Source organism: Mandrillus leucophaeus, unplaced genomic scaffold, assembly GCF_000951045.1.
Source record: "Mandrillus leucophaeus isolate KB7577 unplaced genomic scaffold, Mleu.le_1.0 Scaffold464, whole genome shotgun sequence".
NCBI lineage: Eukaryota > Metazoa > Chordata > Mammalia > Primates > Cercopithecidae > Mandrillus > Mandrillus leucophaeus.
The window spans coordinates 1,518,793-1,544,964 of NW_012104965.1; the positions used below are offsets into that span (position 1 = coordinate 1,518,793).

The 26,172-nt window shown below is 43.6% G+C and overlaps 1 protein-coding gene across 4 annotated transcripts in view; it reads left to right on the forward strand.

Moving 5' to 3' along the window:
* Positions 1-18,129, forward strand: part of IL12RB2 (interleukin 12 receptor, beta 2) — a 90,263-nt gene extending 72,134 nt beyond the window's left edge. For 2 of the 4 annotated variants that reach the window (XM_011994987.1, XM_011994988.1), the window contains 4 exons: positions 1,702-1,839; positions 8,274-8,364; positions 11,759-11,858; positions 17,346-18,129. In XM_011994987.1, coding sequence (XP_011850377.1) covers positions 1,702-1,839; positions 8,274-8,364; positions 11,759-11,858; positions 17,346-17,888 — 872 coding nt within the window. In that variant the 3' untranslated portion in view covers positions 17,889-18,129. Of the gene's footprint in view, positions 1-1,701; positions 1,840-8,273; positions 8,365-8,799; positions 8,893-11,758; positions 11,859-17,345 lie in introns of all 4 variants that reach the window. The other 2 variants (XR_001007647.1, XM_011994989.1) reach the window with 2 other exon arrangements.
* The last annotated feature ends 8,043 nt before the right edge of the window (positions 18,130-26,172 follow it).

The window sequence follows — 26,172 nt, forward strand, 5'->3', positions numbered from 1 at the left end:
CCACACTCATGTTTCTTAGATTAAAAAAACAACATCAGTGCTTGTTTACTCAATGTATTTACTCAAAACACAAAATCTTCCCTACAGAGAAAACTGCAGGGGTGTTGAGAACATCAAGGCACTGGTAATCTAGGTTTACAGTTGCCAAATAAATCTAATCTAAGTATTGTTGCTCTAGTTTTTAATGATTTTATGTCATACTGAAGAAGATCCTCATATTATACCCTATAAGCTCAGGGCCCAGAGCCTACAAATGGAAAAGTGCAAAATCTAAGTTTAAAAGTGTTAAGTGAGGCCAGGTGCTGTGGCTCATGCCTATAATTCCAGCACTTTGGGAGGCTGAGGTGGGCAGATCACGAGGTCAGGAGTTTGAGACCAGCCTGACCAGCATGGTGAAACCCCATCCCTACTAAAAATACAAAACTTAGCCAGGCATGGTGGCACATGCCTATAATCCCAGTTACTCAGGAGGCTGAGGCTGAAGAATTGCTTGAACCCGGGAGGTGGAGGTTGCAGTGAGCCATGATCGTGTCACTGTACTCTAGCCTGGGTGACAGAGCGAGATTCTGTCTCAAAAAAAAAAAGAAAAAAAATGTTAAGTGAATGTCTGTTTCATTAATTGTTAAACTTACATAGGCCAGGTGTGTGGGCTCATGCCTGTAATCCCAGCACTTTGGGAGGCTGAGGTGGGCAGATCACTTGAGGCCAGGATTTTAAGATCAGCCTGGCCAACATGGTGAAACCCCATCTCTACTAAAAATACAAAAATTTGCCAGGCATGGTGGCACACACCTGTAGTCCCAACTACTTGGGAGACTGAGGCAGGAGAATTGCTTGAACCTAGGAGGCAGAGGTTACAGTGAGCCGAGATCATGCCATTGCACTCTAGCCTGGGTGACAGAGCAAGACTCCATCTCAAAAAAATACAAAATACAAAATTTCATAACTGGCTGGACGCAGTGGCTCACACTTGTAATCCAGCATTTTGGGAGACTGAGGCAGGCAGATTACTTGAGGCCAGGAGTTTGAGACCAGCCTGGCCAACATGGTGAAACCCCATCACTACTAAAAATACAAAAATTAGCTGGATATGGTGGCACACACCTGTTGTCCCAGCTACTTGGGGAGCTGAGGCAGGAGAATTGCTTGAACCCAGGAGGCAGAGGTTGCAGTGAGCTGAGATCGTGTCACTGCTCTCCAGCCTGGCAACAGAGAGTGGCCCTGTCTCAAAAAAAAAAAAAAAAAAAAAAGATTCCATAGCCTTGAAAACAATTTGTACATTTCACCTCCAGAACTCCCAAATAAGCCTGATAAATACTAGAAATATTATCATCACTGGAAATAAAGGGAGTTAACTACAGCTAAATATTTTCAAAAGCAAAACAACAAAAATTTATTCAAAAGATTTTACCACAAAACACAAAAAAGATAAAAGAAAATCAGAAAAAGAAAGTAAAAATAAAAATTTTACTACAAAAAAACTAATTTGTTTGATATGCTGTGGAGTGAGATATCCATAAATGACAATGTCTAGGGCCTCTTAAGGTATTAAGTACTGAGGAATTTGGACTATTTTAAAATAGCAAAATGCTTTTTCCTTCCAAATTAAATGAAGCAGTAAAGAGTAAAAATGAGTAGAAGCCTACATTAAAAGCCATATCCTTTAATACGTGCCTTTCTTCATCTTTATCTTCCTTTCAGAAATTCCCTACAGAGTCTCCCAAAATTCACATCCAATAAACGGCCTGCAGCCCCGAGTGACATATGTCCTGTGGATGACAGCTTTGACAGCTGCTGGTGAAAGTTCCCAAGGAAATGAGAGGGAATTTTGTCTGCAAGGTGAGAGACAATGTTAAGGATAAAAAGTCCACCCTGGATTCTTGCACAGGCATGCACTTCTATTACATTTGGTATAGAGATAACCAGATTTTCTTTAATTCACTAATAACTTTCTTGCTGTCACTTTACACTTGTTTCTTCTAAATAGAATGCTTTACCACTCTACTATCTTCTTGGAGACAGTGTCTACTCATGTTTCAAAATTCATCAGAAATGCTTCCTCCTTCAGGAAGCCTTCCCAAATGCTCCTTACATAATGCACTTACATTTAATTCCTACTCAAAACTCTGAATCCACTAGGCAAGGACTGATATCTGTTTACCTCTGTCTTCAAGGCCTAGCATGGTGCCCAGCACACAGTACTTGCTTACTAAGTATCTGTTCCACAAATGATGAGAATTACATCAACAATAATAATAGTAGCTATTGCATATACAACAGTCATTCTGTTAAGCACTTTGCAGACTACATTAATTTGCTAGGGCTGCTGCAACGAATCACCACAAACTGAGTTGCCTAATCAACAGAAATCTATTGTCTCACAGTTTTAGAGTCTAGAAGTCCAAGATCAAGGTGTCAGCAGGGTTGATTCCTTCGGAGGACTATGAGAGAGAATCTATTCCAGGCCTCTCTCCTCTTTTCCAGTAATTTGCAGGCAGTCATTAATATTACTTGGCTTGTAGGTCTCTGCTTTCATCTGGCATTCTCCATGTGTCCAAATTGTCTCCTTCTTATAAGGACACCAGTCATATTGGATTAGGGGCCCACTCTACTCCAGTATGACCTCATCTTAACTAATCATATATGCAATGATCCTAATTTCAAATGAGGTCACATTCTCAGGCTGGGGGTTTAGGACTTCAACATATAAATTTGAGGATCACACAGTTCAACCTATAACACATACTTTTGCTAATATTTCCTTACCAAAATTACATGGTTATACCTACTTCATCCTACCAGACACTCAATATGAAATGAATTTTTAAAACTGAAGGATTATCATGCCTTTTTTTAAGTGAGGGGACTAAGGTACAAAAAGATTACCCAAGGTCATGGAAGTGGTCAGTGGCAGAACTACAAATCAAACTCAGATTTGAGTTGCTTAAATTAAGTTAAATTTGAGTCTGATGAGTAAGTGACCCAGCTAGCATGGGCTTCCCTCCACTAGCTAAGTTACACTGTTCTCTCTAGCAATGCTCATTTGCATCTACTCTAAGCATCTTGCTTTGTGACATGAAGCATCAAGTTGATCATTCAAGAGACTTTCTTGTTCTATGCCAGGAAACTCTCCACTGGGAAATTGACAAGACTTCTTCTCATATCCTGAGCACTCCCATGAAAGTTAACTTGCAGCCGGGCATGGTGACTCGTGCCTGTAATCCCAGCACTTTGGGAGGCCAAGGCGGGCGGATCACAAGGTCAGGAGATCCAGACCATCCTGGCTAACACAGTGAAACCCCATCTCTACGAAAAAAAATACAAAAAAATTAGCCAGGCGTGGTGGCGGGTGCCTGTAGTCCCAGCTACTTGGGAGGCAGGAGAATGGCGTGAACCCAGGAGGCGGAGCTTGCAGTGAGCTGAGATGGCAGCCACTGCACTCCAGCCTGGGTGACAGAGTGAGACTATGTCTCAAAAAAAAAAAAAAGATCAAAAGAAAGTTAACTTGCTCGATTAATGTAGATTAAGGACTCAGACAAAAATTAGCTGGGAGCGGTGGTGCACTCCTGTAATCCCAGCTACTCGGGAGGCTGAGGCAAGAGAATCGCTTGAACCCAGGAGGCAGAGGTTGCAGGGAGCTGAGATCGCACCACTGCACTCCAGCCTGGGTGACAGAGCGAGACTCTGTCTCAAAAATAAAATAAAATAATAAAAAAAGGACTCAGCATCTTGCTACTGGTTTTACTCCAAACTTGCTCCATCTGCCCAGAAAGGAAAGCAGATGCTGAAGAAATGTGAGATTTGACCAAGTGTCGTGGCTCCCACCTATAATCCTAGCACTTTGGGAGGCCAAGGTGGGAGGATTGATTGAACACAGGAGTTCCACACCAGCCTGGGCAACATAACAAGACCCATCTCAATTAAAAAAGAAAGGAAGGCCAGATCCTCCTGATTGTATGGGGTAGAAAAAAGGTTGCCTCCATTAACTTCCCTATTCAGCCCTGTTGACACTTCTCATGGGCCCTAACAGGTCTCTGGCCTCTAGCTCCTCCTGCTCACTCTCCCTCCCAGCCTGTTTGTCATTCAATCAGAAGAGAAGTCTTTCTGCAAGACTCCAGATGCTGGCATTACTTCTCTCGTTGTAACTCATCAGTGGTTCCCCAAGGGCCCCTTCCAGCTAGAACTCAAACTCCATACTTGCCAGGTTCACATGGTCCTGTTTACCCATCTAGTTTGATCCTTTGCCACACACTTCAGCATTCATTATGGAGCAAGACCAGACTTCCTGTAGTTGCCTGAAAGTACTGGCTGTTCCCTCCTTCCATGACTTTGCACAGTTTTTTTTTGTTTGTTTTTGTTTTTTTCTGGTCTGGTCTTCCTTTGTTAGCTTATCCATTTAGCTGACTCCTATTCATCCTCCAACTCTACATTTTTTATTTTTTTTGAGACAGTGTCTCACTCTATTGTCCAGGTTGGAGTATAGTGGCATGATCATAGCTCACTGCAGCCTCGAAATCCTGGGCTCAAGTGATTCTCATGCCTCAGCCTCACAAGTAGTTGAGACTGTGGGCTTCTGCCACCATGCCCAGCTAATCAACTCTAAACTTTTGACATTGTGCCTTTTGCAAAACCTTCCTCTGCTACTTGTGAACCAGTTTTCCATGCTGTTCTCTGCTATACCTCTCTGGACATTGCATACACCCCTGTTTTCATACATATCCCATGTGAATTAGTCCGTTCTCACACTGCTATAAGGACATACCCGAGACTGGATAATTTATAGAGGAAAGAGGTTTAATTCACAGTTCCACAGGGCTGGGGAAGCCTCAGGAAACTTATAATCATGGCAGAAGGGAAAGCAAATATGTCCTTCTTCACAAGGTGCCAGTAGAGAGAAGAATGAGAGCCAAGTGGGGGAAAGCCCCTTAGAAAACTGTCAGATTCTTGTGAGAACTCACTATCATGAGAAGAGCATGGAGATAACTGCCCCCATGATTGAATTACCTCCCAGAAAGTCCCTCCCACCACACGTAGGGATCATGGGAACTACAGTTCAAGATAAGATTTGGGTGGGGACACAGCCAAACCATATCATTCCACCCCTGACCCCTCCCAAATCTCATTTCCTCACATTTCAAAACACAATCACGCCTTTCCAACAGTCCCCTGAAGTCTTAGGTCATTCCAGTAATAGTCCAAAAGTCCAAGTCCAAAGTCTCATCTGAGACAAAGCAAGTCTCTTCCACCTATGAGCCTATAAAATCAAAAACAAGCTAGTTACTTCCTAGATATAAAGAGGGTACAGGCATTGGGAAAATACACCCCTTCCAAATGGGAGAAATTGGCCAAAACAAAGGGGCTACAGGGCCCCATGCAAGTCCAAAAGCCAATAGGGCAATCATTAAATCTTAAAGCTCCAAAATGATCTCCTGCCCAGACCCACTTATGACTAGTGTTCCATTATTGGAATGCTAAGCATGTGGGAATTATTTACATCCTACTGCTCAAGGTCATCACCAAGGTCAGATTTTTCACTCATGCAATAATTCAAAAAATTGCAACTTCAGGCATAAATAGGTTAACCCCATGTCTCACATCAGGTTATGCTGATGCAAGAGGTGGGCTCCCACAGCCTTGGGCAGCTCTGCCACTATGGCTTTGCAGAGTACAGCCCCCTTCTGACTGCCTTCATGGCTGGCATTGAGTGTCTGCAGCTTTTCCAGGTGTATGGTGCAAGCTGTCAGTGGATCTACCATTCTAGGGTCTGGAGGACAGTGGCCCTCTTTTCACAGCTCCACTAGGCAGTGCCCAGTGGGCACTCTGTGTAGGGGCTTGCACCCCACATTTCTCTTCCACACTGCTGTAGCAGAGGTTCTCCATGAGGGCTCTGCTCCTGCAGCAAACTTCTGCCTGGGCATCCAGGCACTTCCATACATCCTGTGAATTCTAGGCAGAGTTCTCCAAGCCTGAATTCTTGACCTCTGCGCACCCACAGGCCCAACACCATATGGAAGCTGCCAAGACCTGGGGCTTGCACCCTATGAAGCAACAGCCTGAGCTGTATGTTGGCCCCTTTTAGCCACAGCTGGAGTGGCTGGGATGCAGAGCACCAAGTCCCAAGGCTGCACATAGAAGTGGGGGCCCTGGACCCAGCCCTGAAAACCATTTTTCCCTCCTAGGCCTCCAGGCCTGTGATGGGAGGGGCTGTCATGAAGGTTCCTGACATGCTCGGAAGACATTTTCCCCATTGTCTTGGTAATTAACATTTGGCTCCTCATTACCTATGCAAATTTCTGCTGCCAGCTTGACTTTCTCCTCAGAAAACAGGGTTTTCTTTTCTGTTGCATCATCAGGCTGCAAATTTTTCAAACTTTTATGTTCTGCTTCCTCTTGAATGTTTTGCTGCTTAGAAATTTCTTCTGCCAGATATCCTAGATCATCTCTCTCAAGTTCAAAGTTCCAAAGATCTCTGGGGCAGGTACAAAATGCCACCAGTCTGTTTGCATAGCAAGAGTAGCCTTTACTCCAGTTCCCAACAAGTTTCTCATCTCCATCTGAGACCACCTCAGCCTCAATTTCATTGTTCATATCACTACCAGCATTTTGGTCAAAGCCATTCGACAAGTCTCTAGGAACTTCCAAACTTTCCCACATCTTCCTGTCTTCTGAGCCCTCCAAGTCTCTAGGAAATTCCAAACTTTCCCACGTTTTCCTGTCTTCTTTGGAGCCCTCCAAACTGTTCCAACCTCTGCCTTCATTCATTTCCAAAGCTGCTTCCACATCCTCAGATATCTTTACAGCAGTGCCCCACTCTCTATGGTACCAATTTACTTACTATATTAGTCTGTTCTCATGCTGCTATAAGGACATACCTGAGACTGGGTAATTTATAAAGGAAAGAGGTTTAATTGACTCATAATTCAGCATGACTAGGGAGGCCTCAGGAAACTTACATCATGGTTGAAGGGAAAGCAAACACATCCTTCTTCATAAGGCAGCAGGAGAGAGAAGAATGAGAGCAAAGCAGGGGTAAAGCCCCTTATGAAACCATCAGATTCTTGCAAGAACTCCCTCATAGCATGAGAACAGTAGCATGGGGTAACTGCCCCCATGATTACCTCCCAGTGGGTCCCTCCCACCACATGTGGGGATGATGGGAATTACAATTCAAGATGAGATTTGGGTGGGCACACAGCCAAACCATATCACCATGGCATCATGGCTTATTGTTTACATGTTCACACATCTGTATCCTATACTATATTCATGACTTCTTTAGACAGCAGAGCCATGTCCTATTTATCTTTGTATCCCAGCACCTAACAGAGCCTGTTACATGGTTACTACTCAGCAAGTGCTGGATGAATTAATGGACAATTCCAGTAAGTAGTAAAATGCCGTAGTTCTTTTCATAGGAAGGAATAGGCACAATTTCAAATATTTCAAAAATTTCACAATCACCCTAGCTAGATAAAGGCTTATGTCATACTTTGCTAAAATTAATAGCTACTGTTTCTTGAGGACCTTCTATATTCAGACACACTGCCATGTGCTTTAAATATACCATCTCTGATCTTCATAACAACCAGCAAGGTACATGTCACCATTCACATTTTATAGATCAAGAAACTGAAGTCCAGGCCGGGCACGGTGGCTCACGCCTGTAATCCCAGCACTTTGGGAGGCTGAGGTGGGCAGATCATGAGGTCAGGAGTTCAAGACCCGCCTGGCCAATATGGTGAAACCCCGTCTCTACTAAAAATACAAAAATTATCCGGGGGTGGTGGCATGCGCCTGTAGTTCCGGCTACTTGGGAAGCTGACACAGGAGAATCACTTGAACCCGGGAGGCAGAGGTTGCAGTGAGCCAAGATTGCACCATTGCACTCCAGCCTGGGAGACACAGTGAGACTCCATCTCAAAAAAAAAAAAGAAAGAAACTGAAGTCCACAGATTACACATCTGCTAGCAGCACAGCCAGGACTAAGACAGGGCTCCCAATTCACAACTGTGCTTTGTATTCCGTGCCTCCTTGCTTTCTGCCCCTGTGAGTGGGAGGAGCCCTGTAGGGCCAGAGCTCCTCTTAGAACCATAGAATTGGTCCCCTTAGGGTCCCATTTCCCACACCGCGTAGACAAAAATGAATTTACCTTGTTCCTGAGCACAGCTGTCCCGGAGCTGTGGGTAAGGCCCAGAGGGCTCATATACCAATCAAGATTTTGAAATGTTCATTGATGATAACTCACTCAGTCACAGGATTTCCTAACTTTTCAGGTAAAGCCAATTGGATGGCGTTTGTGGCACCAAGCATTTGCATTGCTATCATCATGGTGGGCATTTTCTCAACGCATTACTTCCAGCAAAAGTGAGTTGGTTACACCTACCAATTGGGTAAATGAGGCTTTTAAAAAAATGATAATAGCTGTTGCTGCCATGGGTCAGGGAAATGGACAGTCTCACACATTCCTAGTGAGAGACTAAACTTATTTCACCACTTTGGGTGACAGTATGTGTCAAATCCTTAAAAATATACCTTTTGATCTAATAATCTCTAACTAGAAATGTATCTCTCATATATATATATATATATGAGATACATTATATATATATATACACACTTTATTTTTCAAAAAAAATTTTTTGAGACAGAGTCACCCAGGCTGAAGTCCTGTGGTGTGATTTTGCCTCACTGCAACCTCCGCCTCCCAGGTTCAAGCAATTGTCCTGCCTCAGCCTCCCGAGTAGCTGGGATTACAGGTGCCCACCACCACACCCAGCTAATTTTTATATTTTTTATTAGAGACAGGGTTTCATCATGTTGGCCAGGCTGTTCCCGAACTCCTGACCTCAAGTGATCCGCCTGCCTCAGCCTCCCAAAGTACTGGGATTACAGGCATGAGCCACTGTGCCAAGCCTATTCTATTATAGATGTCTGCAGATATTTAGTGGAAAATATGTTCACTGAAATAATTTTCAGAAAAGAAAAATATTTGAGATAACCTAAATGCCCAATGATAAGGGATTGGGTAACTAAATCATGATATATCTTGTACTATAACTTATTATGTGTCCATGAAAGATGATGTAGAAATTAAATGATATGGCAGGCCGGGCGTAGTGGCTCACGCCTGTAATCCCAGCACTTTGGGAGGCCAAGGCGGGCGGATCACAAGGTCAGGAGATCGAGACCATCTTGGCCAACACGGTGAAACCCCGGCTCTACTAAAAATACAAAAATTAGCTGGGTGTGGTGGCACGCGCCTGTAGTCCCAGCTGAGACTCGGGAGGCTAAGGCAGGAGAATCACTTGAACCCGGGAGGCAGAGATTGCAGTGAACCGAGATCGCGCCACTGCACTCCACCCTGGCAACAGAGCAAGACTGTCTCTAAAAAAAAAAAAAAGAAATTAAATGGTATGAACAATATTTACCATGTTCCATTTAAAAGGCAGCCTGCCAAACAATATGTACTTTCATTTCTTAAAAATAGTGCATACACACAGATGCAAATGTAAGATATATCAGTTAGCATTAAATTTGGTTATATATAATATAAAAGTCAAAATAACATGACTGAGGCTGGGTGCAGTGGCTCATGCCTGTAATTTCAGCACTTCAGGAGGCTGAGGCGGTCAGATCACCTCAGGTCAGGAGTTCGAGACCAGTCTGGACAACATGGTGAAACTCTCTCTACTGAAAATAAAAAAATTAACCAGCTCTGGTGGTGCACAACTGTAGTCCCTGGTATTCAGGAGGCTGAGGCATGAGAATCGCTTGAACCTGGGAGGCAGAGGTGGTAGTAAGTTAAGATTGTGCCACTGCACTCCAGCCTAAAACAGCCATAACAACCACAAAACAAACAAACAAACAAAAAAAAAACAAAAAAAAACACACCGTGGTCTTTCCTTTGAGGTAGAGCTGCAAGAAAAGAAAACAAAACTATGGTCCTTTAGCCGAGTGCATTGTCGTCCTAATAAATCTGGGTCCTCTTCTTCAGAAGGAGGGGAAAATGAATATTGGGTGGCAATTACTGTCTGCCTCAAGGATATAAACCATAATATTTTTGTTTTGTTTTGTTTTCAGACGTAGTCTTGCTCTGTCACCCAGGCTGGAGTGCAGTGGCATGATCTTGGCTCACTGCAGCCTCTGCTTCCTGGGTTCAAGATATACTCCTGCCTCAGCCTCCCGAGTAGCTGGGACTACAGGTGCCCACCACCATGCCCAGCTAATTTTTGTATTTTTGGTAGAGACAGGGTTTCGCCATGTTGGCCAGGCTGGTCTCAAACTCCTGAACTCGTGATCCACCCACCTCGGCCTCCCAAAGTGCTGGGATTACAGGTGTGAGCCACTGTGCCCAGCCTAAAACACAATATTAATGGTGTTTATATCTGGGGATAAAATTGTAGATGACTTTAGTTTTTCTTGTTTAACTATATTTTGTAGAATTTCCTTAGTAAACATGTATTATTTTTCAAAGAAAATATTTTTAATGAGTTGGTTTTTCAATACAAAGTTTTCTTCAAATGCTGTGTAAAGTTAGAGAAAAGGTCAAAATAAAACTAACTCAAAGTCATTTTACCAGCCATTGAACTTGTCTAACAGGCTGTACATTTATTGAAGATCTAATGTGTGATAGATACTTCAAAGCAAAGCTCTCTTTGGGTAGACTTTGAAAAAGTTTAATTCAAAAGGAGTCAACTAGGATCACATGCATCCCCTTCATGGAAATTGTGAAGATCAGTTACAGTGCAGGCTAAACTGCCTTAAAAAAAAAAAAAAAAAAAAAAAGAGGACCCAAAGTACAGTGGCTTAAATAATACTTTATTTATCTTCCATATAATGGCCCTGAGGTAAGGTATCCAGATTGGTGGGCAGCTGTGCTCCATAGTTATTTGGCGACACAGTTTTCTTCCATCTTTTTGGCATACCATCCCTTGGGCATTGTCCTCATCTGCATGATCTCTATGAGATCACAGACACTTCTGCTCATATTTCTCTGGAGAAAACCTAGTCACATGGCCACATCTCTTACTTCAAAAGGTTAGACAAATTGTAAAGCATACTTTAAAAAAAAAAAAAAATCAAAGCTTATCAAAGCCAAGTCTTTCAAAATGTTTCATATTGTTCATGAACTTAAAAAAAAAATAAGTCACATACATTTATAAGAAATTTTTTAGGATTTTTCCTTCTACATCATAAAAGACCTATATTTCCTCTTATTGCCAAATACAACCACTGTTAATAGATATTTCAGATATTTCCCTAAAATACTTTTTTCTTGGCATTTTTAACATGGTTATGTTCAAGCTATTTATACCATTTTTGAATCCTGTCTTTTCTTCAACTGTTCACATAATTAACCTGTCACTACAAACTCTTTGTAAATATTGTAATTAGCTAAATAGTAAGGGTAGGGAACATGTCATCTTCAATGCTCGGCAGGTAGCATTGTGCTGGTCACATATTAGGGGTTCAATGAATATTTGTTGAATGAATGCATAGCTAGATAGTGATAGATTGCTAAATATTAGGTTGATCAAAAGTTCCATGGTTTATTTAGCAAACCCCAAGTGACTGTGTTGTAATTTCACAGAAAACTACTGTAGCCTTGGACGATAAATAAATCATCTTTGTCTTTCAGTGTTTATATTTTATTTGCATACAAAAGCAGCCTTACACTGAAGGTACTGCACTGAGAACCTGTGTTTCCATGCCACTGTGTGCACACCTAAGAAAATGTCACTGTTTTCTTTATCTATAGGTTATCTGTTTTCCTAGCGGCCCTCAGACCTCAGTGGTGTAGCAGAGAAATTCCAGATCCAGCAAATAGCACTTGCGCTAAGAAATATCCCATTGCAGAGGTAAGGTATAATTCCTCTGTGGTCAGTCAGTGGGGTTCTAGTGATCACCACATCTAAGTTTTCCATTGTAGTTATGAGGAAGCCTAGGTGCTGAGATCCTATGATTGAGCTTAAGTTATTCATGCTAAGCTACCACTGAGTCATCACTCTCACTTTTCTTCCTGAACTTAAGAGAAATCATGCACAGGAATCTTCTGAAGTTTATGATCATAAGATTAAAACCCCCTAGCTTTTTATTCCTCAGTATGCCTCACATTCCCCTTCTCACCAAACTGCTCTCCTGTTCTCACCTAACTTATTTCAAAAGAAGAAAGCAAGCTTTTTTTGTTTTGTTTTTTGGCCATTTGTTGAGTACTAGCCTGAGCATTGAGTCATCCAAAATTCAAGAGAATTGAAGATTTTGATTTTTCCTGTCTAAGCATAGAAAAGATAAATAGAACCCATACTATTTTGGTTTGGGTAAGAAGCCAGTACATCATTCCATTGTGCAAAGAAAAGGTTTTAAAGGAGAGGTTGATCAGCTGGCAGATGAGAGAGGGGAGAGTACAGAGAGTAAAGGGAACTGCTGCAGCCCAGGAAAAGAGGTGAGAAAGCTCACAGTGGGCAAGATGGGCCATCCCTGGTGGAGGGTCTGGAAGTTGAAAGCATCTAAATATGAAGACTACATTTAAGGGGAGAAATAGGAGAGAGAAGTGGCAAGCCAATATTCCTCCCATCGCCTGGGGCTTTGACAGCTCCAGGCTTCCTTTCCAAGACTTTACAACATTTCTCGGGCAAGATGCTTCTCTCCAACTACCAAGTATGTTCTGTCATCCACACCCTTCCTCAGGCCAGAAGCCAGTGGTCCATAGTCCCAGCCTCTGCTCAAAAAAAAAAAAAAAAAAAAAAAGAGTGGATCCCAGCCACAGCTTCCTCAGGAATTTAAGTCACTACAGTTTAGTGCCTTTGAAATCAAGCCCGGAGGCCACCCCTGCCTCTGCCACTTACTATGTGTGTGACTCTTGGGCAACTTGCCCAGCTATCTGAGCCCAAGTTTCAGTCTTCATAAAACAATGTCATTCTTTCTTACCACCGTGAGGATTAAATAAGATGCCATGTACAGCACATGGGTCATATAAGACAAAGATCATTCACTTTCTTCCCAAGAAGACCCATAATTTAAGTCTCTTCTGAGGGATTTCATCCCTATTAAGTTACAACAGCAAAAATAGTGACAGTAACAGCAGCTTGTGTGTGTGTATATACACATATATATATATTTTTATATATATGTACACAAACTGCTGTTATCACTATTTTAGATATATAATGTACAGGTTATATATTTATATATTTTATATATTCTGTCATATAATAATTATATAATTATATTACACATTATTATAATTTAGATATATTACCTTATATGTACCAGGAACTTTTGAAAACATTTTCATATGTTAACATTTAACCCATAAACATCTTTATGAGGTCGTATGATTTTTTTTTTTTTTTTTTGAGACGGAGTCTTGCTCTGTTGCCCAGAGCAAGAGAGTGCAGTGGTGCAATCTCGGCTCACTGCAAGCTCCGCCTTCCGGGTTCACGCCATTCTCCTGCCTCAGTTTCCCGAGTAGCTGGGACTACAGGCGCCCGCCACCACGCCTGGCTAAATTTTTTTTTTGTATTTTTAGTAGAGATGGGTTTTCACCATGTTAGCCAGGATGGTCTCGATCTCCTGACCTCGTGATCCGCCCGCCTCGGCCTCCCAAAGTGCTGGGATTATAGGCGTGAGCCACCATGCCTGGCATGAGGTTGTATGATTATTATCTTCATTTTCCACATGAAGAAACTGAGGCACAGAGGACTAACTTGCCCAATGTTAGTCAGCGAGTAAATGGTGGATCCTGGACTCATATCCAAGTAGGATGTGCTGCTCATCATTGCATTATACATTTTAAAGGATCTTTAAACACGGGATGAGGAGAGTGTTTCTAGCAGTCTACACCTCTGAGCTGAAGAGATTTATTAGAGAAAGTAAGACAGAAGGAAGGTGATAGAAATTGGTATACATATGCCCAAAGTTGTGTAGCATAAGCGCGTTCATTGAAGCATTATAAATAGAAGCAAAAACTTGGGCAGAATGTAAAAGTGCACCGGGGACAAATTAAACATTTTGGGTACATCTGTACAATAGGGTATTAGGCAAATACTTAAAAAATGAGATAGATCTATATGTGCCTAAAGATCTCCAAGATACTTAAAAGTAAAAAGAGCAATATTTATCACAATTGTCTAAAGTGGGTTCATTTATATAAAAATGAGGGCGATTTTATATACACTCATACATCTGCAGCATGGGCACAGGATATTTCTGGAAGCCCACTATGATACATATGAAACAGAGAATGGTGGTTGCCTCCAGGGAGAGGGTGGAGAGTATGAGAGCCACTTAATTTTCATTACATAGTCCCTTTGAACTTTTAGATATCTTTTTTTTCTTTTTTGACACAGAGTCTTGCTCTGTTGCCCAAGCTGAAACGCAATGGTATGATCTCGGCTCAGTGCAACCTACGCCTCCCAGGTCCAAGCGATTCTCCTGCCTCAGCCTCCCAAGTAGCTGGGATTACAGGCACCTGCCACCACGCCCAGCTAATTTTTGTATTTTTAGTAGAGATGGGGTTTCACCATGTTGGCCAGGCTGGTCTTGAACTCCTGACCTCAAGTGATCCACCTGCCTCAGTCTCCCAAAGTGTTGGGATTACAGGCATGAGCCACCACACCTGGCCTAGAATGTCTTAAGAACACTATGTGCATATAATTTTTTTGCAAAAATAACCAGTGAATTAGAAAATTTTTTAAATTAAGCAGCTTAAATATGGCCTCCAGGATGAAGGCCCTGAGATGGCCTTAGAACCCCATGTGGCTTGACCCTTGAAGGAGGTGGACTGTTTTTAGAAAGCAAACTGCTCTCTGGGTGCTAGGCAGAGGCAGACAACAGAAACACAATAGTGTGTCCTCGCCTTCTAGCAAATGTGCTTTGAGCTCTCAGGCCTTCCCTCCCCTACTGTTTCTTAAGATATGGCTACAAAACCATGTGCCCTAAAGCTCTGAAGGAAAAGGCCAAATCATAAAGGGGATTGCTGGAGTGTTATCCAACTTGTAAAAGCTTAAAATAGTGTCCATGAGGTTCCTGAACTGATAGTGGTTTAAGAGGCCTGCCCCCGAGGACTTGGCAGCCAGAGGGCCCGCTTTGTAAAAGCCATGAGAAGCGGCCTCTCAGTGTTGCTGTTGCTCTCCTGACAGCAGAGCAAACACCTCATCTTGTGAAAACGACAAGCCATTTCCACATAGGGTGTACTCTCTCCCACATCTGTGGTAGCAGCACTTTGGCAGCTCAGCTTCCCAGAGCTGCCAGCTGTGTTCCGAGCCAGACCAACATGCCAGGGCCAGTTTGGGTAGTGATCAGAAAAGAGCAGCTTCCCTAAAGTGAAACACATACACACATCCTCTAGCTTGGCAGGGCCCTTTGTGGAAATCTGTTCTGAGACACTGCCATTGTTCACTTTCCTGACACTTGCCATGTCCAAGGCAAGGGAGGGGATGTCAGAAGAAGATCCAGACCAAACCCCTCTTGCGCAACTTGTCATTGGACAAATCGGAGAACTGAGGCCCTAGAGAGGCCTCAGTAGACCACTGTAGACTGGTTTTCCCCAGGATATGGTGTCAGAGTTGGGACTAGTCCCCAGGGTGTGCCTTGTCCCACGGCTATTTTTTGTCATCCTACTCCTCCTGTAAGACATGGTCCCTGTGCACACATAGCTTGCAGACATTTAAAAAAAGTGACAGCACAAAACATCACATGCCAAGAACCTAACGGTGGTTTCTTCATTGAATAGGCATCCAGGGGAAGGAACAGTCACCAGGGGCCTCATGGAAGGAGAAGGCACCAAGCATGGGACAGTGGGAGGCACACACAAGCAGGGTGAAGGCTGGCGGTGGAAGCAAAAGTGTGTGGGGCACTGAGAGAAGGGCGTGATTAGTAAGACTGGGACAGTGGCTGAAAGAGCAGCTTCTGAAGAGAAAGACAGGGAGGTGGAGGAAGGGCAGGAACCAATTGCCAGGCCAATGCTGGAATCTTGACTGTACATGGAAGCCAAGTCAGTAGAGGCTCTGGACCTCTGCTTGGGAAAGATCAGACAACCAGTGTGTAGGATTGTTTCTAGGAGGCAAAGAGACCCCAATTAAAGCCCAATTTTTAAAAAGTGTTAATAGGAAAGTGCCAAGGACTTGGACTCAGGAATTGGCAGCAAGTTCGGAAAGGAAAGAGATAGGACATTGAAGAGCTGGTCACTGGCAGAATGCTAAGAGAAAATAAGTGAGATAATTAATTAATTTTAAAAAGTATAAGCTAATATTGTCTGTTACAAACACAATTAGCTAAAGGCAAAAAAAAGATGAAAATTTCTTCTAAAAATGTTACTCCAAAGTTGTCTTTCTTAAAAGCAGATCTGACAAGGAATACTACCTTGCCTGAAACCTTTCAGTAGTTCTCTCAAGGCACAAACACCCTTGTGTCACTTAAAAGGCCCTGTGTGATGTGACCGCCTCCTATTTCTGAAGTCTCGGGTTACCAGTCATAAGAAATAACTAGCAGGTTCCAAAATACACCAGTCCTCCTTGCCAGCACCTCCCTACCTGGAAAATACCACACGTCTCTCAGGACTCAGCTCTTGTGTCCCTTCATCACCTGTTTAGTGTGACCCTAAAGGCTTCATTGCCTCTTCCCCAAGACAGAAGCAGTCTCAGCCTTTCCTTTGCATATCCAGTGACCTCTGTCCTTGAGGAAAAGCAGATAGTACAGCTTGGTTCACATTAGAAATGGGGCTAGGCGTGGTGGCTCATGCCTGTAATCCCAGTACTTTGGGAGGCCGAGGTGGGCAGATCACTTGAGGTCAGGAGTTTGAGACCAGCCTGGCCAACATGGTGAAACCCTGTCTCTACCAAAAATATACAATTAGCCAGGCGTGGTGGCACACACCTATAATCCCAGCCACTCGGGAGGCTGAGGCAAGAGAATTGCTTGAACCTGGGAGGTGGAGGTTACAGGGAACCAAGATTGGGCCACTGAGCTCGAGCCTGGGTGACAGAAGGAGACTTGGTCTCAAAAAAAAAAAAAAAAAAGAAAACAGAAAGAAAGAGAGAGAGAGAAAGAGAGACAGAGAAAGAAAGAAAAGAAAAGAAAAGAGAAAAGAGAGAGACAAGTTGAAGGTTGAGCAGGGTAGTGAATCACTCACTGGCTGGGGGTTGAGAGGAGTCTCCGGCTCCTGCCCCTCTGCCTCCCCAACAATGTTAACTATTTCTCTTACCTCGCAAACTCCAGTGCCCACCATGTTGCAGCCAGGGCTGAGGAGACAGTGCAGGTTGTGAGGCCTTTGGGAACCCTGGAGAAATAGGTTGTTAAGGTTGCTTCTACAGCAGTGTGAGCCTCTTCCTCCTCCTTTTGCTCAGGAGAAGACACAGCTGCCCTTGGACAGGCTCCTGATAGACTGGTCCATGCCTGAAGATCCTGAACCCCTGGTCATCAGTGAAGTCCTTCATCAAGTGACCCCAATTGTCAGACGTCCCCACTGCTCCAACTGGCCACAAAGGGGAAAAGGAATCCAAGGTCACCAGGCCTCAGAGAAAGACATGATGCACAGTGCCTCAAGCCCACCACCTCCAAGAGCTCTCCCAGCTGAGAGCAGACAACTGGTGGATCTGTACAAGGTGCTGGAGAGCAGGGGTTCCTACCCAAAGCCAGAAAACCCAGCCAGTCCCTGGACGGTGCTCTCAGTGGGCAACCTTCCCACCCACAATGGCTACTTACCCTCCAACATAGATGACCTCCCCTCACATGAGGTGCCTCTCACTGACTCTCTGGAAGAACTGGAGCCTCAGCACATCTCCCTTTCTGTGTTCCCCTCAAGTTCTCTTCACCCACTCACCTTCTCCTATGGTGATAAGCTGACTCTGGATCAGTTAAAGATGAGGTGTGACTCCCTCATGCTCTGAGTGGTGAGGCTTGGAGCTTTAAAGTCAGTGTGCCCCCAACCAGCACAGCCTGTCCCAATTCCCCCGGACCCTGCTCCAGCGGCTGTCATCTCTGGGTACCGCCATCAGTCTGGCTGCAGCTAGAGGACAGTCAAGCCAGCTCTGGGGGAGTCTTAGGAACTGGGAGTTGGTCTTCACCCAGATGCCTCATCTTGCCTTTCCCAGGGCCTTAAGATGACATCCTTCACTGTGTGGACCTAGACTCCAATGTGAATTCCTAGTAAATTTCTTGGTGTGCTGGCCAGAAAGGGAAATGAGGAGGAGAGTAGAAACCACAGCTCTCAGTGTCTAGAGGACCATTCATGCAATGACTATTTCTAAAGCACCCGCTACACAGCAGGCTGTACACAACAGATCAGTACTGTTCGACAGAACTTCCTGAGATGATGGAAATGTCACCTCTGCACTCACTGTCCAATACATTAGACACTAGGCACATTGGCTGTTAATCACTTGGAATGTGTTTAGCCTGACTGAGGAATTAAATTTTGATTGTAAATTTAAATCACCACGCATGGCTACTGGCTACTGTATTGGAGAGCACAGCTCTAGATGGCTCCTAGATTATTAAGAGCCTTCAAAACAAATCAACGTAGTTCTACAGATGAAGACATAAAAGACACTGGTAAACACCAATGTAAAAGGGCCCCCAAGGTGATCATGACTGGTCTTATTTGTAGAAGTCTAAGAATGTACCTTTTTCCAGCTGGGTGCGGTGGCTCACGCCTGTAATCCCAGCCGAGGCAGGCGGATCACAAGGTCAGGAGATCAAGACCATCCTGGTTAACATGGTGAAACCCTGTCTCTACTAAAAATACAAAAAAAAAAAAAAAAAAATTAGGGCATGATGGCAGGTACCTGTAGTCCCAGCTACTCAGGAGGCTGAGGCAGGAGAATGGCATGAACCCGGGAGGTGGGGCTTGCAGTGAGCCGAGATCCCGCCACTGCACTCCAGCCTGGGCAACAGAGCAAGACTCTGTTTTTGTTTTTGTTTTTTTTTTAAAAAAAAAAAAAAAAAAAAAGAATGTGCCTTTTTCCTAGTTTTGCTGGTTTATTGTTTTATTTTGGCTTCATCCTCTTCCAGCAAATCAAGGGCATCTGGATAGTGAAGACCTACCATAAACTCACCATAGTACCATAGTACCTTGGGCAACCCAGCCTCCCCCTCTGAATGTCGGGTGTCTTGTAAAGGGCTGGTCCAAAGGCTCTCTGACCCCTTGTTTCCTCTTTTTGTTGCAGCAGGCCCTGCCTTTAGGACCAGGGCTGTCTCAGGGTCTAAGACCCCAGACTCCAAGGTTGTCCTCAGAAGTTGTCTGTCCCCTGTTCCCAAAGGCACAGCTTTCAATTCCCGAGAAGATTTTGAGCTGGTCCTCTGCCAGCTCAAGTTCAGCCTGGAAGATAACTCTCTTTTCCACAGCATGGACTTGGAACATGATCCATGTTTTGCTCTTTAAAACTGTGGCCCCTGGCTTGCCACCCTCCCTGGCCCATTGCTGCCTCTGTCTCTTCACCTTAGGCAGTTTTGCCTAACTAGTGGAGAAAAGTCTCGGTCTAAACTGCTAATAGTGCTCTTCCCTAAAGAACAAGATAAAAGATCCAAAAAACTTTTCCTTAAATTCCTGTCAAGCCTGGGGTCTACCCCCTACCCCTTCCCACATGAACATTGGAACTGAGATAGTTTCTCCATCATCCTCTGGCTTTTCATTTAACAAAGTACTTGTTGCAAATGTGTACTTCTTCCCTAATGTGCGGAACTAGAAACTTGTCCATACATACCCCAGTCCTGTAGAAATAACTGTTCTTGGGCTTTAGGTTTTCCAGATTTCCCTCAGAGCTCTAGAAATTGAGTGATGGACAGTTGCTCTGCTTCTTCGGGTTGAAACTCTTGATATGTCCTTGTTTCCTGCAATTCCAAACTTAACACCTATAGTTTTCTCAGGCTTTTTTTGAAAAGTTCCTTCCTTTCTATTTCTATTCCACTCTATGTAGCTATTATTGTGCGGCACCCCCAGCGGTTCCTTTCCTCTCAGCATCACTGTAGCTTGCTGCACCCAGGACATGCCCTTGACTGGCACAAACCGTGACAGATAAGGCCACCTCCTCAGAAGCAGAACAACCTATTATCTTTTGGCAATGGGAGCTAACTTCACTGTTTTCTTACAATACCCGTTTTTTCCTATCTTTGGTTTCTTTTTGATTACCTCTCATCCATCTCAGTCACTCTTCTCCTCCCCTCCCTTGTGTCTACAATACCCCATTTTACCAAGTCTCCCATTTAACCTCCCCATCCTTTTCTTTCCCTTAAAGTCTCATATGATACTGCAGTCTTCATTTGTCTTCCCCAAAAAAAAAAAAATTTTTTTTTTAAAGAATCCTTCCTTGACTCTTAAAGACTCCTAGGGATGCTGAGGCCTCCTCAGCATGATTTCCATATACTTACTTTCTCTGGTGGACTACAGACAACTTGAAAGCAGGAACTTTGGCAATGTTTCCCAGCACCAGCATCATGCCTGGTCCATAGTAGCTACCAATAAAAAAGTAAGCATCGTAAACCCAAAAGTATCTGCGAAAGGTCTCAATTAATTTAAAAAGTTTTTGTTTTGCCAAATAACACATGACACAGCCTCAGAAGGTCCGGAGGACATGTGCCCAAAGTGGTTAAGGCACAGCTTGGTTTTACACATTTTAGGGAGACATAAGACATCAATCAACATATGTGAGATGTACATTGGTTGGGTCTGGAAAGGCAGGATAACTCAAAGTGGGGGCTTCCAGGTCATAGGTAAATAAGAGACAAAAGGTTGCATTCTTTTGGGGTTTTGATCAACCTTTTACTAAAAACATAATTTACATGTGAGAAGGAGGTAGCTCAGGTGAACAGAGGGATGACTCTGAGTTCTGTCTATTCTTTGTCCCACGCCTGTGAAGATCAGCTATGGTGAAATTCAACAGAACTGTTTTAGAGTAAAGATCTTGAAGTCCTCGTAGGCAAATTGTGAGGAAAGTATGCAGTTTTTTGGGGGGAGGAGGGGAATAAAATGGGAGGCAGGTTTGCCTGATGCAGTTCCCAGCTTGGCTTTTCCCTTTGGCTTAGACTGATTTTCTTTTCGCAGCAGCATCACCTGCCACTGCTTTGTCTTATTCTTTCTATTCCAGAAGCCAGCTCATCTGTGCCCATTTCCTCCTTATTGGAACAATTGTTTGCATTCATTCATTTTCCTTCCCAAACCCCATTCTCTCCCATTTGTTGACAGCACCACTGTGATGCATGGAGGGGTGTTTCTGGTTTTAAAGACGTATTTGAGCATGTCTTTGGCAGCTCAGTCTGCCAGATACGGTGTCCTCTTTCCATGAATGACAGAGGATGGGTAACTCTGTTCTGCCATTGCCCCAAGTGGTTTTCACAATCTGCCCTTCTCCCCGCTGCCTCCCACCACTAGTAAAAACCCCAAACCAAGTTGCTGGGTTCACCAGGTCTAGGTGATACTCACCAACATACAGCCAGGCTTTCATTCCTCAGGAAAATTGTCAGTAATTTTGTGGTCTTATAATGATATATATTGGTTTCCATCCACGGTTGCTGGCTCATGATGTCAGAGGTGTTTGAACCACAGTGACTCCATCTTGAATAGAGGCTGGGTAAAATAAGGCTGAGACCTACTGGGCTGCATTCCCAGGAGATTAGGCATTCTTAGTCACAGGATGAGATAGGTTGGCATAAGGTAAAAGTCACAAAGGCCCTGCTGATAAAAGAGGTTGTGGTAAAGAAGCCAGACAAAACCCACCAAAACCAAGATGGTGACGAAAGTGACCTCTGGTCATCCTCACTGCTCATTATATGCTAATTATAATGCATTAGCATGCTAACAGACGCTCCCTCCACAACAGTTTACAAATGCCATGGCAACATCAGAAAGTTACCCTATAGGTTCTAAAAAGAGGAGAAACTCACAGCTCTGGGAATTGCCCACCCCTTTCCTGGAAAACTCATGAATAATTCACCTCTTGTTTAGCATATAATCAAGAAATAACTCAGGTCATGCATGGTGACTCACGCATTTTGGGAGGCAGAGGTGGGTGGATCACCTGAGGTGTCAGTAGTTCCACATCAGCCTGGCTAACATGGTGAAACCCTATCACTACTAAAAATTCAAAATTAGCCAGGCATAGTGGCATGTGCCTGTAGACAGGAGAATCGCTTAGAACCGGGAGGCGGAGGTTGCAGTGAGCCGAGGTTGCACCATTGCACTCCAGCCTTGTCAACAGAGTGAGACTCTGTTTCAAAACAACAACAAAAACTGTAAGTATACTCAATTGAGCAGCCCATGCCGCTCTCTATGGAGTAGCCATTCTTTTATTTCTTTACTTTCTTAATAAACTTACTTTCACTTTACTTTATGGATTCACCTCAAATTCTTTCTTGCTCAAAATCCAAGAATCCCCTCTTGGTGTCTGGATGGGGACTCCTGTCCCATAACAGTAACTCCCATAGCCCTCCTTAGTTTTTTGCTATGTTGGGTGTGTCAGGCCTCAGGGGCTGGCCTCTGACCTTCTCCTACCCTCCTTTCACTCTAACATTCCCCTGCATTTCCAATTGTGGGTCTTAAGACCCTCCCGTGAGACAGTCCTACCCATACTCTGGGAGAAGGAATGCTGATGTCATGAAGCTTCCATAAAAATCCAAGAGGACCAGGCACGGTTGGCTCACACCTGTAATCCCAGCACTTTGGGAGGCCGAGGTAGGTGGATGACTCCAGGCCAGGAGTTTGAGACCAGCCTGGCTAATATGGCGAAAATCTCATTTCCACTAAAAATACAAAAATTAACCAAGCATGGTGGCACATGCCTATAATCTCAGTTACTTGGAAGGCTGGGGCAAGAGAGTCGCTTGAACTCAGGAGGCAGAGGTTGCAGTGAGCCAAGATCATGCCACTGCACTCCAGCCTGGGCGACAGGGCAAGACTGTCTTAAAAAACAACAACAAAAAGCAAAACCCAAGAGGACTGGATTCAGAGAGAATCCAGATAGCTGAACATGTGGAGATTCCTGAAAGGCGGTGCATGGAAGTTCCATGCCCCTTCTCCCATTCCTTGCACTATGTATCTCTTTATCTGTATCCTTTGGAATAAACCAATAAAGGTTGTTTCCCTGAGTTCTGTGAGTTGCTCCAGTAAATTAAACCCAAAGAGGGGGCTGTGGGAACCTCAACTTGAAGCTGATCGGTCAGAAGTTCCAGGGGCTGGACTTACAACTGGTAGGGATGGAGCAGTCGGGGACTGAGCCTGAAACTTGTGGGATCTGACACTATCTCTGGATTCCCAATACCCAGAATAGTGTTGGCACTGAATTAGAGGACAATAAGATGACGTCCACTGCTTGGTATGTGGGGAAACACCTCCCGACGTCCACTATCTGGTCACAGACGTTGCTTCTGTATTTAGTTGTGGTCTGAGAGTAAAGCCCAGCTAATTTTTGTATTTTTTGTAGAGATACGGTTTCGGAGTGTTGTTCAGGCTGGTCTCAAACTCCTAAACTCAAGTGATTTGCCTGCCTCGGCCTCCTCAAGTCCTGGGATTCCAGGTGTGAGCCACCATGCCTAGCCCTTCAGTTCATTCTTAATGAATTCATGGAAATCGTCACCATCAACTGTGAGATCTTCACCATGAATATCTTTGAAGGACCCCTCTTTCCCTGAAGCCAGAGATTTTATTTTCTGAGTTTCTATCTACCTTATAGGCAAGAGGAAAATTAAACTAGTGTTAGTTTTTTTCTCTTCCTTCTTCTCTTCACATTGTCCCAATTTTTCAGCTTCCATTAATAGCCTTTCAGCTTCAGCATGAATTCACCAATCCCCTGAGACCTGTGAAAGCAATGCCAAACTAGACACATTCTATTATAGTCAGCTCCCCGTGTACGATTCTTGGTTTTTCTCCACCAGGTTCTACTCTTTTTAGTCATCTAATGCAGTTGTCAACTGTCCCAATAGCACCACTCAAGCCCTCCAAAGGAGGCATGTTTTCCTCTTCCTAACTTGCAGGACTCATGGAAGTTCACATTATCTACCTTTAGGCTGTTAGGTCAACCCTCATGAGTAAAGCACCTCTCAAGAGATAGGAGAGTCTTCCTCCCACCCTAGAAAAAGATAAGCAATTCAATCAATCTGCTGGCTGATGGAAACAAATTGGATCATTATATTACAGCCTAATTAGAATGAATTTCCAAAATAGATTAAAATTAAAGTCTTGCAAAACTCTCTCTCTTTCTCTCTCGCTCTCTCACACACACACGCAAATACTTGCAACAGGTCAGGCATGGTGGCTCATGACTGTAATCCCAGGACTTTGGGAGGCCGAGATGGGCGGATCACTTGAGATCAGGAGTTCGAGACCAGTCTGGCCAACATGGAGAAACCCTGTCTCTACTTTAAAAAAAAAAAAAAAAAAAAAAAAAATTAGCTGGGCATGGTGGTGAGCGCCTGTAATCCCAGCTACTCAGGAGGCTGAGGCATAAGAATCACTTGAACCTGGGAGGTGGAGGTTGCAGTGAGCCAAGATTGTACCACTGCACTCCATCCTGGGCAATAGAGTAAGACTCTATCTCAAAAAAATTAAATAAAATAAAATAGAAATGAAAATAAAAATAAATAAAAATCAGGAGTGTAAGTTGGCCCCTTTGTGGAGGGCAGATGGGCAATATTCAATAAAATCTGAATAAGCAACTCCACTCCTACACTATAGCGCAAGGAATAGTATAATTATATTAAATTGAATATAGGATTCCTCAACAGCATTTGATTTTATAAAATGGTGAGGGGCAGGAAGTGAGGGGGAAAAGCCTGAAATTCCCTTTGGTAGAGACCTGGTTAAATCATGACATATCTGTACAATGAAACACTGAATTTCAAGGAATCTAAGACTCCACCAGTTTTAAGACATCTCATTAGTTTATGTTCTAAGTAGAAAAAAATGCCAATAAAACTATAATATGCCACTGATACCTATGATGCACAATTTTTTTAACATATTAATATGCCTGAAATTTGGGATGTATCTTAGAATTTATAAAAAGCATTCTGTGCAGTTTTTGTTTTTAGTATAAGAAAGACTGGGTGCAGTGGCTCATGCCTATATTCCCAGCTCTTCAGGTGGCCAGGGCCGGAGGATCACTTAAAGCCAGTTCAAGATCAGCCTAGGCAACAACATAGCAAGACCCCATTTTTGTAATTTTTTTTTTTTTTTTTTTTAGCTGGGTATGGTGCCTTATGCCTGTAGTCCCAGCTACCTGGGAGGCGGAGGCAGGAGGATCACTTGGGCAAGAGTGAGACCGTCTCTTTTTTTTTTTTTTTTTTTGAGACATAACCTTGCTCCGCCGCCCAGGCTAGAGTACAGTGGCATGATCTTGGCTTACTGCAACCTCCACTTCCCGGGTTCAAGCGATTCTCCTGACTCAGCCTCCCGAGTAACTGGGATTACAGGTGCCCGCGACCATGCCCGGCTAATTTTTGTATTTTTAGTAGAGACGGGGTTTCACCATGTTGGCCAGGCTGGCCTCGAACTCCTGACCTCGTGATTCACCCGCCTCGGCCTCTCAAAGTGCTGGGATTAAAGGAGTGAGCCATTATGCCCGGCACACCCTGTCTCTTTAAAAAAAAAAAAAAAGCATATCAATATTTGACATGGAAATGGTGATTTACAAAAGGCTGAATATTTGTAATGACATCTGGAAAAAAATAAAAAGGAAAGAAAGGCTGAATAGAATCATTTCACTTTTGTAAATCAATGCAAAAAATCATACAGACTATACATCAAAATGCTAACCATGGTTATCTCTAGCCATAGTTTTTAATTAAAGTTTTGCATTCTTTTAATCACACCTATTCACTACTCTTGTAATTGGATACTCAATAAAATATTACCAATTTCTTTTCAAAGACCTGGGACACTGGGTCTAGAAAGAGATACTGCTGACTACTTTCTTTGTGGCCCTGGCCCATGTTTCTTTTGCCCTCTGCCTTCTGTGTTTGGCACTCACATTGACCCTTAGTGCTTCTGTCAGACCAAGAAAAGGCAAAGCACATGATACAATCAAGTGATGTGGGGATGGGAGCGTTAAGGTAGTAGTTAAGGTAATATCTTTGAAATCCAATTTATGTATAGGCCAGGCGTGGTGGCTCACACCTGTAATCCCACCACTTTGGGAGGCCGAGGCAGGTGGATCACTTGAGGTCAGGAGTTCGAGACTAGCT